The 17,657-nt window shown below is 39.9% G+C and overlaps 1 protein-coding gene across 2 annotated transcripts; it reads left to right on the top strand.

Moving 5' to 3' along the window:
• Positions 1-3,449: 3,449 nt before the first annotated feature.
• On the top strand, positions 3,450-17,292 carry LOC130185533 (ral guanine nucleotide dissociation stimulator-like 1). 2 transcript variants are annotated; one of them, XM_056402050.1, is made up of 17 exons: positions 3,450-3,912; positions 6,688-6,977; positions 7,729-7,773; positions 7,909-8,108; positions 8,257-8,390; positions 8,486-8,734; positions 8,910-9,013; positions 9,418-9,502; positions 11,314-11,385; positions 12,056-12,142; positions 12,483-12,515; positions 12,899-13,020; positions 13,308-13,397; positions 13,683-13,812; positions 14,280-14,576; positions 15,204-15,318; positions 15,410-17,292. In XM_056402050.1, the coding sequence occupies exons 1-17, from the start codon at positions 3,889-3,891 to the stop codon at positions 15,547-15,549; spliced, it is 2,217 nt and encodes a 738-aa protein (XP_056258025.1). In that variant the 5' UTR covers positions 3,450-3,888; the 3' UTR covers positions 15,550-17,292. The 2 variants fall into 2 exon arrangements, with proteins under 2 accessions (XP_056258025.1, XP_056258024.1); XM_056402049.1 differs by having other exon boundaries at positions 3,451-3,912; positions 8,254-8,390.
• The last annotated feature ends 365 nt before the right edge of the window (positions 17,293-17,657 follow it).

The following is a 17,657-nucleotide window of genomic DNA, read 5'->3' as shown; positions in this document are numbered from 1 at the left end:
TATCCTTTTTTAATGTATGTATTTGTTTTTGTTTTTTGTTTTTTGTTTAAATTGTTTAAGAAATTATTTGTCATCTTTTTGATCTGTTTCTTTTATTTAAGAACTGATTTGTCTGATTGTTTGTAAAAATGTCCAATTTAAATAAAAAATGTTCAACCTCACAGGAAGAAACTGAACTGACCTCTTCTTAAAAACTAGAATCAGAACGAGCAACACGTCCTCAAACCTTCACAAAAGGCCCTTCAACTGAACTTATACAATATATTAAAAGAGATGACATGTTGATAGCAGGTGTGGGTGGGGCTCATACTGTTTGGTGTCACATTTGAGTTTACGGGCCAGGGTAAAATATGATAACATCACTATCAACAATGAGAGGCACTCTGGGGAAGAGCCACACCTAAAGGCGTCAGAGGTTTCAAAGCAGTGGTGGAACTGTTCTGGATGGAAAATGGAAAAAATAAACCTGTGCCAAGATTTTAGACGAAGAGGAAACATAAACGTATTTCAGTGCCATTGTGATGACAAAAGATTAAAATATGACCCTCATGGTGTATGATGCATGAATATGTAATACTTCTAACCCGAGGTTATCTACGTATCTGTGTCTTGACTAAATAAGAGCGTCTAATGTTTTTGTTGTCCGTTACCTTTGGAGCGGAAGGGGAGGACTATACATCAGCTGTGAGGATGACGCAGAGCAAAATGTCACAGCCAGGAAAGGACAGCAATCTTTCATAGAAGAGCTAAGCATGTTTTAACATTCTTGGAAAACCAGGTAGGTCAGATTGTGAAGTTGTTGCCTGAAACATAAACACACACAGACTCAGTCACACACAGACAACCTGGGTCAGGGTCTTATTAAAGTGTGACTTTCATATAAGCAAAAACTACAAGTCATTATACAGCCGTATAGTCAAATGACAGAAGGACAGAAGTTAATACGCAGGAAGAATAAAAATGCTCTTCCTCAGTATTTAATGTCATTAAAAGCCATAAAAATAATCAGTTTCTACTTAATTTAAATCAGATGGAGCATTGTGGCTTTTGTGGTGTATCTCTTCCTCACTTACCTTTGTTGTTATGTTATACTAAGGACAAAAACTTTTCTCTGATGTTATTCAGAAATATGCTAAATATATTTTCGGACACTCCAAATATATTATGAATGTATTATGTATTATGAAATAATGCCGTTATGATCTACAAGGCTAAAACACATTAAGAATGATCTCCATAAAAGGCTTGTTTTTAATTTACAATAACTTTTACCACAATACAAATACAGTATCAGTAATGACATTAATTATGCAACTTTTGTTCCTCTGAAAACCATGAGTAAGAGATAGAAATCTGCAATTCCCATGGTCTCACTCATGAGCCGCTGCCATATTATCAGGGTAAAAGATCAGAACAGGGGACGGCCATGTGATCCTGATGACAAATAATTCTTTGCTTGTGTTTTTGTATTCTTTTTTTTTTGTGACCAAAATTTTTTATTAGTTTTCACATTTTTCATGTCACAACATCAAGACTGATATAACACAATGCTTCAATCCAGAACATGATATTTACAACAAACAAAAGAGAATCATACAAACACAGACATAACAGAAAAGCACAAATAAATAAAACAAAAATAAGGGAGATAAATATATTCAATCAAATAAATAAGGACATAAATACATTTTAAACAGGAAAGGGTGTACACTGTATTGAAGGTTGTAGTCTTCCACTGTTTACAGATCGAAAAATCAACAGTAGGCGCCTGAGGCTGTGAGCCTGCATCGCCACACTAGGATGAGTCAAGCTCGGCCAAGTCACTCATATTGTGACCACAACTTTCCGTCCATGAAAGTCCAGGCATCACCATCAGACACAGTAACCGGCTACCCGCTTGAGCATCAAGGTCCTCTAATAAGAGCTATATATTTACCCCACTTAGCATGATATAGGTCTGGTCTGTTGACCATCCTATATGTCAGTTCTTCATAAGCTGCTACTATGCTTAATTGACTGAACCATAGGCTGGATGGAGGAAGATCTGCTGATTTCCACTCGTTAATAAGAGTCTTTCGGCCCAACATAATGGCCGTGTGGATCCACCTAGTTTGAGGCTCTGGGATCCCCCGCAGTGGAGCAGGGTCCCCCAGCGCATATAGGCTATGTACAAATGGGATGTCCCGACCCATGGCCAGATTAATGTTCTCATGAATTGCTTTCCACCATCTCAGAGCTTTGGGGCTGGACCATAGCATATGGATAAGGGTGGTGTTTTTGTATTCTAAGAAACCCCCATAAACGACCCAAGGGACAGCAGGTGAAACAGCTTTAATTAAGCAGACATGTTCTCAGAGAAAGGTGCATAAACCATAAACCTCCAATACAAGTGAAGGTTGTTCAGTCAGATTTTTACTTGAGTTAAAGTACTGGAGTATTTGATTTTTAAAAATAATTTAGTACAAAAAAATTACATACATTTATGCATTTTGGTCAACACATTGTTGTATTGTTCAACAGTGTATTTACAAAACCTAATGACTCTGAAACAACCTGCTGAAGCACTGACTGACTGTCCAACCTGCAGAATAAAAAGCTTGTAGAATATGATACAAACCCTGTAGAAATGACCATAAAAACACAATTGAATCAACAAAAGGAGCCATTGTTGTTTTCATATTTCTGTCTTTTTTAGGCAGTAATAAAGTTTGGTCACAGCAAACATTTAAAACTTTCTCAAACTTCAAGCATTGTTGGACACTGCCAGGTTCAAACTGAGTTGTTCAAAAATGCCGATGCAGCAAACACATGACTGACAGTGGAGGAGTTGGCTGTGATTGTTTTTTCCCCTGTGATAAACACACAAAATAAGATAAAATAAATTCCGCAGACTATTTTACTTTATAGAAATGTTGTGGAGTAAAATATTTGTCTTTTAAGTGTAGTGGAGTGAGTTTTATAAGTTTCCAAAAGAAATAAAACTCAAGTAAAGATAATTGAAAAATATACTCAATTACAGTACTCGAAAAAATGTAATAACTTTATTTATTTATGATAATAAATTTTCTTAATAAAGAAAGTGCTTTACAAGACAAGTAAAACTACGTAAAAGAAAGTGTAGCTTAATAATCTGAAATCAACATTAAGGCAAAAAGATGCAACAGCAATTAAAAATGTAAAACCAATAAGGGATAAAACAATATGAATGAAAAAAGAAATGAATGAATGTATTGTTACTGTCCCCCCCTGCAAATACTAGTTTATTTCTCAAAAGAGTGAACTACTCCTTTACAATGGAAGACAAAGCCTTGTACTGGACAAGACAAAGGTCCAGCACCAGCACCAGCACCCCCCCCCCCCCCCCCCCCCACCGACAGACACACCCCCTCTCACCCCTCCTACAGCCAACACTTCCAGCAGAAAGTCGCCTCCCACTATAAAGCTCAGGGAGTTTCAGCCGGGCTGAGCGCTGTCAGGGAGGAAACCCAGCGGCGGGTATCGGTGATTTCAAGTCGCTTCTCTCCACACACACACACACACACACATACACACACGCACGCACACACACACATACAGAGGAAAACAGGCTGCAACAGCTCGGGTCTTGTCCGTGCTCGCTCTCACACAGACCGTCACATGGGAACAACCCAACACTTTTGTATGAGGGCGTGAAATGTAGCGAGAACTCTGCGGTTAAAATCGTCTCTGTAATTGTAATACAGGCGCGTTAATGTAGTTCCTAAGAAGATAATTTAAAAAAAAAGAATAAGGTTTTTATTCTAGCAAGATGCAGCCTTAGACTCTCTGCTTCTCAAAGTGGAAATATGAAGTTCGGTTCAACAATTCCTGTCAAGATGGAAAACAGCACTCCTTAGCCGAGCAGACGAGATGGGAAAATGGGAGTTAACAATGGTAAGTCTAAGATATGATCCAAGATCAATAACTCAGCTGAGCAGTAGATCTGGGTTTGTTGTGTAATTTATTTCCACTGACACAAACTTTAGTCTCTGTAATGTAACACAAATGCAAGTAAATTTTGCTTTTATTGTGAAGATATCCCTGCTCTGCTGGCTCCTGCAGTTTACTCTGTGTGTGTGTGTGTGTGTGTGTGTGTGTGTGTGTATGTGTGTGTGTATGTGTGTGTGTGTGTGTGTTTATATATAAACCGTGTAAACTAAAAATCTACCCCACAGCAAATCTGTAGTCTCCCATGGGAATCTGCAGTCCACAGGCTGTTTGTACTGAAGCTGCAGGGAGTCTGGCACCAGTTTGTATTCCTATTACATTCAAGTCACACAGCTGAGCATCATACAGTAGCCTCTCTAAAATAATCACCAGACAGGCTATTAAAAACTCAGAGGGGTCAGTGTCCTCTGGAAAATGCATTAAGTCTTTTTGTAAAGCTCATGCTAAATATTGACTGTGGTTCCAGATGTTCTTGTTATTTCTGGCTGTTTGGATTAAGAAGAAGAGGCACCGCCTGAGAAAGGGGTTAAAGATCTTTATTATTATTATTATTATTATTATTATTATTATTATTGTGCAAGGGACAGAAAGGTTAGAAAAGGTTAAAAAGAAAAACACCTCCTGGATTCTTCAGAACTTTTTCAGAGTTTTTAAATAACTTTCTAGGTTTTTCAAGATAAATCAGTATTTATTTTGCTCAGCTCTGTGACTCCAATGCAATGTTAATACAGGATGTTGCAAAAGGTCAAGACCAAAACTGTGTTTACTTCCCTCCGTTGATGAGTTCTCTTGCTGCTCCATGATCATATTTAATGTGGTAGAGACGTGCTACACCTGTGGCTAGCAGGTCGTCCAACAACAACAACAACATAATATTTTTTATTTTGATTTTTACATCAGTCAGTTGTGCTCAGTCCCACCACGACATCACTGACACAGAGCGGGACACAAGTCACAGTTTCCCGTCTGTGTAGCAACCAAACGATTCTAGTTTCTGCGTGGGGGGGGACAATAGGGTTTGTGTGATACTGGTTAACACTGTCTTTTTAGATAAAGACATTTAAATAATCATTTGCATAAGATGATGCAAGTCCTCTCATGTAGATAATTGATTTTCAACTACTGTTGTGAGCACGTGTAGTTTCTTTCATCCCCTCTGCAGTATGAAGCCGCTTGCTGCACGTCCACACTGTCCAGCCATGATTTAGACGCTTCAAAAATAGTTATATTTAAGATTCAAGAGCATGTGTAGTTTTGTTGTATGCACATTATTATCTGTGCTTAATAGAGCTTAGAGGAAGATATTGAATATCTACTTGCTTTGACTCCAGGGAAGTTGTGTAGATTTGAAAAAAACATTTGCATATAAACCAGATGGATTAGACATTAGTCATGCAAGAGCTGTTACTGACGCCCAGGTTATGTAACACATAAAGCAATTAAAGGAGCACTCGCCTGATTTTGCACATGCAAGTGTAGTTTACTTGTCTTGAGTTTTACTCAGAGCGTGAAAGCAGATGTATAATGTCCTCTGTTGCTCTTAAGGAGCTTTGTCAAGTCTGACAGTGATGTCATTGTGATGTTATCGGGGTGATCGCAGCTGGGGCTTGGAGAATTAAAAAAGTGGGACCTTTCAACTACTAGGAACAAAAAGTCAGGATATTTTCACCCCAGTTTCTTCGATTATTTTTAAGTGTTTCGCAAAAGATTCCTAACTTTGTGGAAGTAAAAAAATACCAAAACAATGGAGAGCTCCTTTATTGGAGGGTAAAGAAAATGGCTGCCCTCAGGTTTACTGTACGCTGTTGAAAATACAGACCGGCCTTTTTTAAATTGTGCGACACAGCTGCTGTCTCATTATGCTACTATAACGATCTTGTTCTCAAGCAGCAAAGAGTGAACAAGGTGCTCAGTATTCACATTGGATAAACCCCGTTCCTCTGTGTACATGTGCTGTTGAGCGTTCTGGAGGAGCCGTTGCTAAAACGCTGATTGAAAGCTCTCACCGAGATCAAACGACGGCTTGTCTGAATATCTAATGGAACCCGTGTGTTTTAGATCAGCACACTTGGCGCTGAGCTAGCCTATGATCCTCCGAGGCTCTCTCCATTGGTTACTGGAGGATGAGTGATGGTGAAGGAAACATCTGACATTTAGCATTTGTTCTGGTATTTTGCTTTGATACACTAACCTTTTGATAATCCTCTATTTGTCCATAAACATTCTTATGTACGTCCAGAATTCATGGAAGTTTCAGCAGCTTACGGTGTCGTGGGGAAATTATGAAAATGAAAACCAAGCACAGGTTACAAAAACCAGCATGTCACGTGGATGAATCTCTGATAATTACTATCATTACACGCTAACATGTTTGTGCAGTCATTGAAGGCTTGAAACGACGGTTATGAGTACAAGCAAATATTATGTAGTTGCTGTGGTTCACATGGGATGAGTGTGCGTCTCGGTGGTGTTGTGTCACTTGTTTGTGTGAGGGGTCACCAGGCGGTTTGGCCATGGAGTCTTGCAGCTATTTTTACCCCCTTGTGGCTCAACCTCTGACCCTAATGTTGTGAGCAGTAACACTACTAGATATATATTTGTGTTTCTGACCCGTATCTGCATATTTTCGAAACACAAGCAGGAGCGTTGGATGGAAGCTGCTCTCAGTGTGAATGCTGATATAAAACTTAAATATCATTTTCCACTTCTGTCTCTCACCAGAACCCAGTGCAGGAATGGGGTGAGGAGTTCGAGGATGGCGCAGTTTACGGGGTCACACTGCGTCGGGAGCCCGTCCCCTCTGCCCCAAGCCCCAATGGGACAAATCCATGCTGCGCTTTTGTCCAGTACCGGACCTGCAAGGTGCGGCGTCTGAAGGCCGCTACCCTGGATCTGCTAGTGAATCATCTCCTGGACCCCGGCTGCCAGGATCAGGATTACAGCAAGATCTTCCTCTCCACATACAGAACCTTTACCAGCTCCTCAAAGCTCATAGAGCTGCTCTTTCAGAGGTAATCTTTGTGCCACTGTATGTCTGGTTTTCTCTGTTTCTTGTTCTGTTTTTTATTTCTGGAAAATACACTTATTAATTCCTTTTGAGGGTTAGATGAGAAGATTAATACCAAATATGAAGCTACAGCCAGCAGCCAGTTAGCTTAGCTTAGCATAATGACTGGAAACAGGTGGAAACAGCTAGCTTGGCTCTGTTAACTAACAAAATCTGCCTGCTAGCACCTCTAAAAAAGCTCACTTATTAATGCCTTATATATAATTTATTTATCTGTGTAAACGTGTAAAATTCTGTTGTAACCAGTGTTTCCAGTCTTTGTGCCGAGTTAAGCTAACAAGGCTGCTGGATGTAGCCATGTCAAACTGACATGTGGTGTTACTTTTGGTTTCGTGGTTTTATTACTGTGCCGGGCCAAGAAATAGTCTGGCACGTAAATGTGCTTGAATCTGGGAATGTTGTTGGTGCAGAGTCACCATGTTGTGTAAGGGTGTTTTTTTTTTTTACATGTTTCTGTGACAAAGCAACTCTCCCCTCAGCTTTGATGTAATAATAAGTACCTAGCAGGTGCTCATTATCTTGAGGCCAACAACAACAACAATTGTGCACAGAGCGGTTTTAGGCTGTGGCTGGCATGACTTGAGGTCAGGGTAAAGATAGCTGCAGAGGAGGGACAAATAATAATTAAAAAGTACACTGTGACTTCTTTTTTATTCTTCTTTTGCATGTTTTTGACCCTGTTTTCATTCTTATAGTGACAGTGCTGCCTCCGATCTGGACAACAGTGAAAGCTACAGGAGGTAAGTGGATGAATCTTCCCTTGATCAACTTCATTTAAAACACCATTTAAATGAAAAAAAAAACTTGAACCCTTATATGCTTTAAAGTGTTGTTCAACTAGTTAAAATGTAATGACTCTTCCACTGCCTCCACAGCCCTCTGTTGGCCTTTGTCCAGACATGGTTGGATGAGTACAGCGAGGACTTCAGGGATCCTCCCGTGCACCTGGCACTCAGGCTGTTGTTGGATCACCTGAGGATCAGCTCTGCGGTGCATGACAATATGCGCAGCCAACCCAACTTCTGCTCGTTGGCTGGGCAAGCTGAGGCGCTGCTCAAGCGGCTGCAGAAAGAAGGTGATCCTCCCACACATAACATGATAAAAAAGTGATAAGGCCTTTGTTCACACGACATACCATCGTCATAGCATTCAACATTGTGAAAATCCTCCTGCCGTGCTCACACTCTTTTTCTGGATTCCTGCTCTGTGTGTTTGTCCAGAAGCTGCCCCGACAGGTCTGGAACAAGAGGAGGGATCTGGTGATGAAGATTCAGGATGTGAACACTCAGTGGATCGACTTGGTATCATGGATTTCTCGGCTTCAGCCGTCGCCGAACAGCTCACCCGAATGGATTCTGTACGTGAGAGGATATTGTATGTTCCACGTTTACACACGTCACTTGTTTTAGATTGATTATTAAAGGCTGATAATTGGTTTTCATGGTGTTTCAGGCTCTATTTGTCAAAGTGGTGCCTTACCAGTGTCTGGGCTGTGTGTGGTCTCAAAGAGACAAGAAGGAAAACATGTCTCCCACCATCCGGGCCACCATTGCGCAGTTCAACGCCATCACCAACCAGGTCATCATGTCCCTGCTCTGCCAGCCTACAGACCCCACCTCCAGTCCCACTTCCTCCTGCCGGCCTCCCACTACTCCAGTGCAAAGGGCCCGTATCATAGAGAAGTGGATCAGAGTAGCACAGGTCAGTAAAAAAGCCAGAGTGACTAGATATCAGTTGGCATTCAGGTTTCAAGTCCAATACGTCATAAGAACCTCATTTACACAGCCTTTGTTTTAGGAGAACAATCGTCACCACAAAACATTTGAAATTAATTTGAAATTAAGTGAATCCTGAACGCAGACTCTTTCTTCTCCAGGAGTGTCGTCAGTTGAAGAACTTCTCCTCTCTCAGGGCGATCCTGTCGGCCCTTCAGTCTAATGCAGTTTACAGGCTGAGAAAGACCTGGGCTGCTGTTAGCAGGTAAGGTTGGACTTTAGCCATTTCTAAGGTCAATGATTTTGTCTGTCTCTATGGTTGCGTTTATATTGTGTTTTACATAATTGTTTTTTAATGAGGGCATTGAACCTTTATCCAGTGCAATTCAATGTCTTTGATAGAGCAAGTCAGCAAATGTCTTGCTTTTGTGTGACCTATATTCTGTGTCAGGTCGTGAACATTGTAGTAAGCTATTATAATGTCAAGGACAGATGAAGCATAACTTCATGTTTGTCCTTTTTTATGGTTTAAACATCTGGTCATCGACCAAGAACTGAAATGTAAAATTTTAACACCAGTTATTGTGAATTATAGTTAATTATTAATGTATCATATATTGGATTAAATAGCTGCATATTTACTAACTCTGGTGTCTGTTCTTTTTGCAGAGACAGCATGGCCACGTTCAATAACCTCTGTGAAACCTTCCCTGATGAGAACTGTGTTCTAACCAACAGAGAGCTCCTGGTCGAGGTGAGAACAAAACTGCTGGTTGCACAAAAAAACAGCCTACATTTACTTCATTGTTTACAGTGTTAACCCTGAGATTCACAGGTCATGAACCTACACTCTTATAAAGAGAGAGAGTCGAAAACCAGCTGTATGAGAATCAGTTTTTTTTTTGGTGATACTAAATAAATGCTATCTTCATAATTTAGCTCTAAATACTAATTTGTATTCCACACCAGCATAGTTTAACATTTGTGACATTTTTATCATGAACCTGTCAAACTTGCAAATGTTAGTCTAAGTTCTGCTACTAAGTTAGCTAAGCTAAGTTACAGCAATAGTCCATTCACAACTGCAGTAATGTTAGCTAGCTAGCTAAAGTTTGTTTGTAATTTGATTTCTTTATATAGCAGAACATAATTATAGCGTTTCTCTGTAACTTATGCTACTTAGCTACTAAGCTAACTTAGCTAATATACTACATAGTTATGGGTACAGTTCAAACACAACTAAAGTAATGTTAGCTAGCAAGCTAATGTTTGTTAGCTATAAAATAAAGTAATTTAATTCTTATAGCAAAACATAAGAGTCTCTGTAACTTACGCTACTTAGCTACTAAGCTACTTGGTTATAGGAACAGCTCATACACAACTACAGCAACGCAAGCTAGCAAGTTAATGTTAGCAGCTATAAACAGCTGTCAGTTTAGTAATATAAAGTAGTAGTAAAGTATACTTAGATAATGTCATTTGTAAATTTTTTAAGTGGTGGTGCCAGTCATAGTTAAGATAAATATTTGAATACTGTGTATAACTGACAAAAGTGACTGATAGGAGGAAATATTCCTATAAAAAAAGGCCTGATTGACGCATCTATATATAAGGGTTAATGTTTACCAATGCAAGCAAGTCAATCTGCTTCATCTGCTACATACTTTCAGTCCCAGCAACAACAAAAACCTTTCAGTGATGTGAAAGCTAATTAAATCATTAATACAACCAGTATCTGGGTTTTAGTGTGGGACTATTTCACCAGAGGTTAAATATTTTGTTTTGTAAAGAGAACGGGGGAATGAACTGCAGAGAACATAGTACAAAGAATGTCACTGAAAACATGTTTGGAAATGGTTTTCTTCCTGTACATGGATTTTCTCCTTTAATTATTAAAAAGATTCATTTTTCAGTTAATATTTACAATGTGTTAATGGGAAACCAGGTGCCTCAAGCACATTGTGTTCCCTTTTTTTTCTTTTATGTAGTCTCCTTTAGGCAACTGCGTCAGAGGCGTCTTGTGTCTAGTTACAGTGAAAGGACTCTAAAGTCAATAGATTACCAGTATTTCCTCTACACAACAACTGAGCAACAGAATTTGCTGCTTCACAAAAAAGTTCAAAGAGATTCTTCACTATGAAATCATTTTAATTGTGTTGTTCTCCTCCTTTTAACTTTCCATTGTAGCTGTATTCAGACACTGCCTTTTATGAAGGAAACTGATCTATGTAAACACAATCGGTCATACACTTAAGCCTGTTTGCTGTTTCCAATAACAGATAGCACATAACCCTAACCCACAAAGACTTAAGAGGCTTGGAGAACTCCTCAACAGGATGTCCAAGTTAATGTGTAATAAAACCTATTCATGCATTGAAAACTTTTGCTTTATAAGCCACTTCACATGCTTCATTAGAAGACACCTTGAACGTGCTTGTGTGAATTCATATAATGGACTGTCTAAAAGATGTAAGATAAAATCTTGCAGATTATTTTTAATAATGGGTCAATGTATGTGTCTATAACCTTCAACTGAATATAGCTCTGTCTGACCCTCTTCGACAGGACGGGGGCCAAGCGACTGAGGATAACATTTCTCCAAAGATATCCAAGCGGTGTCCAGTCCCCAGACAGATGGTAAGCCAAACCTCCAGATGAGGAAAGAGCTGAGATGTTTTGAAGACAGGACATGAAGCCCAATGCCATATATCGCTGAGGTCTAGTTCAACCGAATCGCTAAGCAGCAAACCTTCTTTTCCTGCAGCAGTAAATTTGCTGTTTTACACTGATAATGTTTCAAAATGTTATCCCTTTTGTCATGTGCTATTGTCTTGGGGTCATTTTACCCGAAGCTGGGTTAATTTCAGCTTTTCAAATAGACACATGCAAAATCCCTCTCATATTATCCAACTCTAAAAGCCACAGGAGAGCCAATTTCCCACAGTGTGGGTGGAGTATCTCTGGCATGGCAGAGACCCAAACCTATCTTTAGCCTTGCTTGGTGCTGAACAAGTTTCAAATGGCCTCAGATCACCAGGATTATAGGATAGTAATAATAGACTTAACTGGGGTCTTTTATAAGTCATATGCACAGGGCTGTAACATGAACCCAGGGCGCTGCTAACTGGGACGTGCCCTGTATCAATGTCGTCCAATCTCAACCCATTCAATACAGTTCAAAAATGAAAAAAAGAAAAGAAAAAGCTAATGACTGGATTTGAAAGTCACAACTGAACAGATACAGTGACAGTGGAAAGACCTGCTGTAAGCTTAATGGAAGGTGTGCTTACATGCTGTTTCTTTGCAGAGTACCTCCAGTGGAGTGGTTCCTTACCTGGGCACCTATCTGACCGTCCTCACCATGCTGGACACTGCTCTGCCAGACACTTTGGAGGTGCGTAATATAGCTTGAGTAACAGCTGCTCTGTATAATATTTAACTTTCAGTGGTGAAGTATATACTGTGCAGTAAAATATCTCATAATGTTACATTGCAATACATAGTAGTGGGTAGCGGGGGTCGTGATTCTGAAACTGAGACTGAAACTGCCATATAAACATCCATCTTGCGGGATCGCGATACATGATACTCTGCAGTTTTTTACTGCATTTTCAATTTGCTAAATCTGGGATGTTAGAATAAAGTGTCACTGTTGTGTTTGTGTTCAGTTCTTGATCCAATCAATCATTGATAAATGCAGTAAATAAATAGTGTTTAATCTTTTCTTCTGACAGGGAGGGCTGATAAACCTTGAAAAGAGAAGGAGGGTAAGTGGTTCCTCTTTGTGTCATCTTTTATGTATTTCAGTACAAAGGTGTTCACATAACATCATGTCAGCATCACATGCTTGTGTGTTTGGGTGTGTACAGTGTATTTGCACTGTGAGAGTAAACAGAGCAGGTTGCACATTTTCTGACACTTGTTTTTAGTGAATATCATGCTGAAAGCTAGAGATCTTTGGTTACGCTTTTTAAACCTTTACATATATCTTTAAGGAAAACCTCACTGCAGCTTTTTAACTGTTCAAAGTATCGTGCTGTATCACCTTGTTAGTCCAGGCAGGTTATGCAACCACACAGACGGCAGGAAGCAGGACACCTCGCAGCCTCTGTCACTCTGTTTATCGACCGACATTTCTCTCTCCCTGCAGGAGTTTGAGGTTCTGTCACAGATCCGTGTGCTGCAGGCGTCCTGTTCGCAGTACAACCTGCCCCATCACCCCAGAATCGCTGCCTGGCTGCAGGGATACAAGCTGCTCACTGACCAGGAGAGGTGAGATGCAAAATGTGTTTCAGTTCCTCAGTAGAGGAAAGCCTGATAAAAGCCCAATAAAAATTTGGTAGTTACATAATCTACATAGTATGAATGTCATGTTCAGCTGTTATATGGCATCTGGCCAGTTAATCAGTTCTTGTTATCAGCTGAAGCATGGGAGTATTGCTGTCACAGCTGGAGTGTTGTCATCAAGAAACGACTGGTTTGACATTTATAATGCAAACGTTCATTCGTCTCGAGTGTCACTTTCTGATCGTCAGTGTTCGTGTTTGATGTGTTTGCAGCTACGAGCTGTCGAGACAGCTGGAGCCTCCGGTAGACCTCTGTTCACCAACCCTCTGGAGCCACCGCACGCTCACAAAGAAACTCTCCAGGTGAGTATCGCGCTCTGGTCTGATTTGAATATTCAAACACACACACACCACACTCACATTTTACTATGCACATAACACTTAAAAAATGAAGTAACAAGTGGTACAGACAGTATTTGCTGACTCATTTTTATGCCACAACAGGAAAAGTATATTTTGATGCATGCAGTGCTGATCCGCTGTAAAAAGAAAACAAATCCTACAATATTCTATATTTATAATAACTTTATTATCATAGAATGAGTTTTTGTCTTTGGTACAAATCTCAAGTTAAATCTCTGTCCTCAGTCTCCTGACAGTGAGCGATGGATCAAAGAAACTCCCTGCTGATCAGATCAGCGTTTCATCTTCTGGATCCAGTGGATCTGAGATGGAGGATCTCTCCTCCCCAAACTCGGCCTGCTCCATCAGACTGCAGGTAAACAGCTGTTTGTGTGTGTGTGTGTGTGTGTGTGTGTTTGTGTGTGTGTGTTTCTGTATGTATCTGCCTCATTGTCTCATAACCTTGTTTTCTGTCCATCCTTTGTCCTTTATGGCACGAACAATGGTGTCTTTTGTTGACAGCTTTGTCATGCTCTGCCTTCATCTAAAGGGTCTCTGTGTTCAGAACAACATCCACTATTTACACTTCACAAACAATCGTCCCGTTTTAAGTGTTCAAACAAACCCTTAAGCATCTCTAATGAGGAGTAAATGGCTTTTAGAACTGGGAATCTTACATAAGCTCCCTTCACAAAAGATCTTCTTTAAAGGGTTGTAGAAACTAGCGTGAGCCCTCAACAAGGAGAATTTCAATTGAGCAGGTCCCTGGTTGAACTGGAGTGACTATTGTTTTCTCCCAGTGGCACTCATCAGTACTCTTTCTCCCTCTCTTCTTCTCTGCAGTCCTTTCACAGCTCATGCAACAATGTGTCCGAGGCCTTCTCTTCCTCCTTGCCCTCCTCTTCCTCACCCTCTCCCTGCTCTTCCTCGGCTTCCTCTCCGGACTCCCCTACTCCCTCCAGCTCCCCAGCCTCGTCATGCAGCGGTGCTCGGCCGAAGCCTGCCCCGGTCTCGCACCACAAGCGCTCCGTGTCCATGACCTCCCTGCCCGTGTATAACCGTCAGGTGGCGGACTCCTGTATAGTCAGGGTGAGCGTGGACCTGACCCAGAACAACGGCAACATGTACAAAAGCATCATGGTGAGATTATCCTCCAGAAAATATTTTAAAATCTGATTATATATAAAAATGTAAGGTATGGTTTATGGTTGTAAACAAATATTTTTTCAGTGTAGCATTCCTACTTTTATTTAAAGACGTCTCCAGAAATGTTTGAAGACATACTATGTTTGGAATAATAATTTGTGTTTTTCTACAAAAAAGTTCAATTAGCGCAGTAAAAAATATTAAAATGACTTTAAAATTGTTGAAAAATCCAGAACATATGAATATGCAAAAATTTTCCATCTTAAAAATCTTAAATCGTGGACAAAAGAAATCTCCCACTTCACTGAAAAGTCAGTGCATGTGCAAATTTCCTCGTCACAGTCCTGTAACTTTAATATTGGCTTTTAAACTAGTTATGACGTGCACAGTGAAACTTTCCCCCTTCAACAGATGAATATGAAAACAAACTCTGCACATACATCATTCTGCACAGTGAAGGTAAAACATCAATAAGCAGAATCCATTTCTAAGTGGAGGCAGACTTTAATATAATAAACACTTCTTCCACTACTCTGCTCTATTTGCATGAGCAGCACCTTTAGTAAAGCACAATGTTGTAACTGATTTTCTCAAGCACAAACTTCCTTCTGTATTTTATAGTTAACCAGCCAGGACAAAACTGCTCAGGTGATTCAGCGGGCGCTGGAAAAGCATCATCTTGAGCACATGGACTGGCAGGAGTTCACCCTGACGCAGGTCATCTCTCAGGAAAGAGGTCAGAACAGAAGGACTTGAAATGAAATAGAAATAGAGCTGAAAAAAAGAAAAACACCTCTCATGACACTTGTTTTTTTTTCTGTTTTCAGAGCTGCTCATACCAGACAAAGCAAACGTCTTCTATGCTATGTCCACAACGGCCAACTTTGACTTTGTTTTGCGGCAATTCCCCAAAGGCCAGAAGAAACCGCTGAGGGCCACATCCAGCCTGGGACGTTACACAAAATAGCACTTCCACTCTACAGATTCTCCACCTGGAAGAGCTCATGGGACGTTCCTGGAAAGTGTTCCTTATTTTCTTTTTTAATAGTTGTTTATAGGAAAGGTATCCTCTCTCAATGTGACTTTTTTTTTTTAACGTTGATGATGATGTAGAAGCACTTTATGAAGAAGAATGCAGCAGAAACTGATGAAGCTTTAAAAAAAACACCTGGACCGGATATGCCTTTATATTTCTGTTGGAATAAACTGGGTATGAATCCGACTATTAAACCAAAAAAAAGCAAGATTAAAAAACCCCCCATTCCTTGACTTTTTCCCTCAGGTGTGTTGGTAAAACATTTTCTCTCTGACTCTGCTGCTATATGTCTCTCCCAGAAACTGTATGGGTGTGAAGATGCACACGCTGCCCTCAGAGAGCAACACGTGCCACCATCAGCGACCTATTTATACATGTACATTGAGAAATGACCGGCCGTGTCCCAACACAGCTGGGCGCCATTAATAACCTGTGTGTCAGAAAGGGAATGTGGGTCAGATGCTGTGTGAAGGGTGCCGGTAATGAACCCCTGGGCCCCCCCCCCCCCCCCGCAGTAGGTTATCTGCTGCCACTTGAGATGAGAGAGTCCGATGTCCTTATGTGTCGCCGTGCCTGTGCCATCTGAGGAGCGGGCGGGGACGTTCTCACCAGGGATCACTGTGTTCCCTGCGACGTCGTGATACTCATCATGTGTGGCCGGCAGCCCCGACTGGAAAGATGGCATTCCTGAACTGGCGTTACCATGGCAGCAGAGACTTTGATGGATGGGGATGTAAATGGCGAATGGCTACTGTATCTAGATTAGACGACAATAAGGGTGGACTGTTGTTTGTGATTTTTGTGTTTGTGCTATGACTAAGTAGCTTTGACTTTTAGAGTTTCAGATTTTGTAATGTTTTGTATTTATTTTCACTTTTGTTCCACTGTGGTTCACTTTGAATGCACCTTTATTTGATTAATGACACATTGTGATGACTCACTAACAGGCTTTAACTTGTCTTCTGACTGGCGGGAAAATACTTACTTACTTTATTTTGCAACATGTTTGATTAGTGTGCTAATAATTTTAGAGATGTCTTATTTTCCGACGAATCCTGATAATATCTAAAGTGATAATGTTTTATATTTTACTTAATTGTATTTAACAAGTTGGTTCAGACTTGTGAAGCCTGGATGTAACTGGTGCTTAAATGGCTTGACCTAAAGCCTAATGAGGAGTTTAGATCTGATCATTTCATTGACATCAATTGACGCAAACGCTGTAACGAGATAGTTGATACTGATCATGTTTTCTTACAGTTAAAACTCCAGGGAGTATTTGCAAAGTGGAATAGTTATACAATGAACAGACATGAAAAGTTTTATTGCTCAACTTGCTCAAGGGCGTAGGTAGCTGCCGAGGAAAGAAACGGGCGTCTCGTTGAATTCCTCAATCCACATTCTCCCTGTAAACAGCAAACACTCTCCCAAAAGCTTATTTCTACCGGCAACTGTGCAATATCCCTCTCTTGGCAACTGAAACTTGAATTGATAGTATTTCTTGGCTTATAAAAAAAACTTCATATTGTTCAGTCTTTTTTAATGAAGATAATATCACAGTTGTAAAACAAAAAGGAATAAATTGTTTAAAAAAAAAAAAAAAAAAATCCAAGGTTTGAAATGCATTTACACCCTGTATTGATGACTTTCTAATAAACAAATTTTCCTATTTCCCATGGCCTTCATCATCCTTTTTTATTTTTTATTTTTTACAGTTGATCTAATGACTTGGTTTGAGGCTTATTTTATTAAAGACAAGTTTTAAAAATGTCTGCTTTGAATTTAAATAGGCTATTAATATGAAAATATGAACCAATTGTCTCTACCTCTACTATATCACAAGTTGAAAATATAGTCAAACTACCATAGCCTACATTTTGTCTTAAATAAAGTGGCTTAATATAATCCACAAAAACTAGCAAATGCATTTAAAAAGATGAATAACAGTTTCTTTCAAACATAACACATATATCAGATGAGTCTGTGAATTTCATGAGAATGAGGATTAAAAGGATATATTATGGAAAAACTGAACTCTT

This window comes from Seriola aureovittata, chromosome 17 (genome assembly GCF_021018895.1).
Source record: "Seriola aureovittata isolate HTS-2021-v1 ecotype China chromosome 17, ASM2101889v1, whole genome shotgun sequence".
NCBI classification, from domain to species: Eukaryota; Metazoa; Chordata; class Actinopteri; order Carangiformes; family Carangidae; genus Seriola; species Seriola aureovittata.
The sequence above is the reverse complement of the archived record's forward strand: the minus strand, read 5'-3'. Positions and strand labels throughout refer to the sequence as shown.

Bases quoted from the DNA above. Each gene is read 5' to 3' on its own strand.
- LOC130185533 (XM_056402049.1), top strand. From the start codon at position 3,889: ATGGGAAAATGGGAGTTAACAATG. The intron at 9,014-9,417 runs GTAAGGTTGGAC...TTCTTTTTGCAG, and splicing joins ACCTGGGCTGCTGTTAGCAG to AGACAGCATGGCCACGTTCA. The intron at 13,813-14,279 runs GTAAACAGCTGT...TCTTCTCTGCAG, and splicing joins CCTGCTCCATCAGACTGCAG to TCCTTTCACAGCTCATGCAA.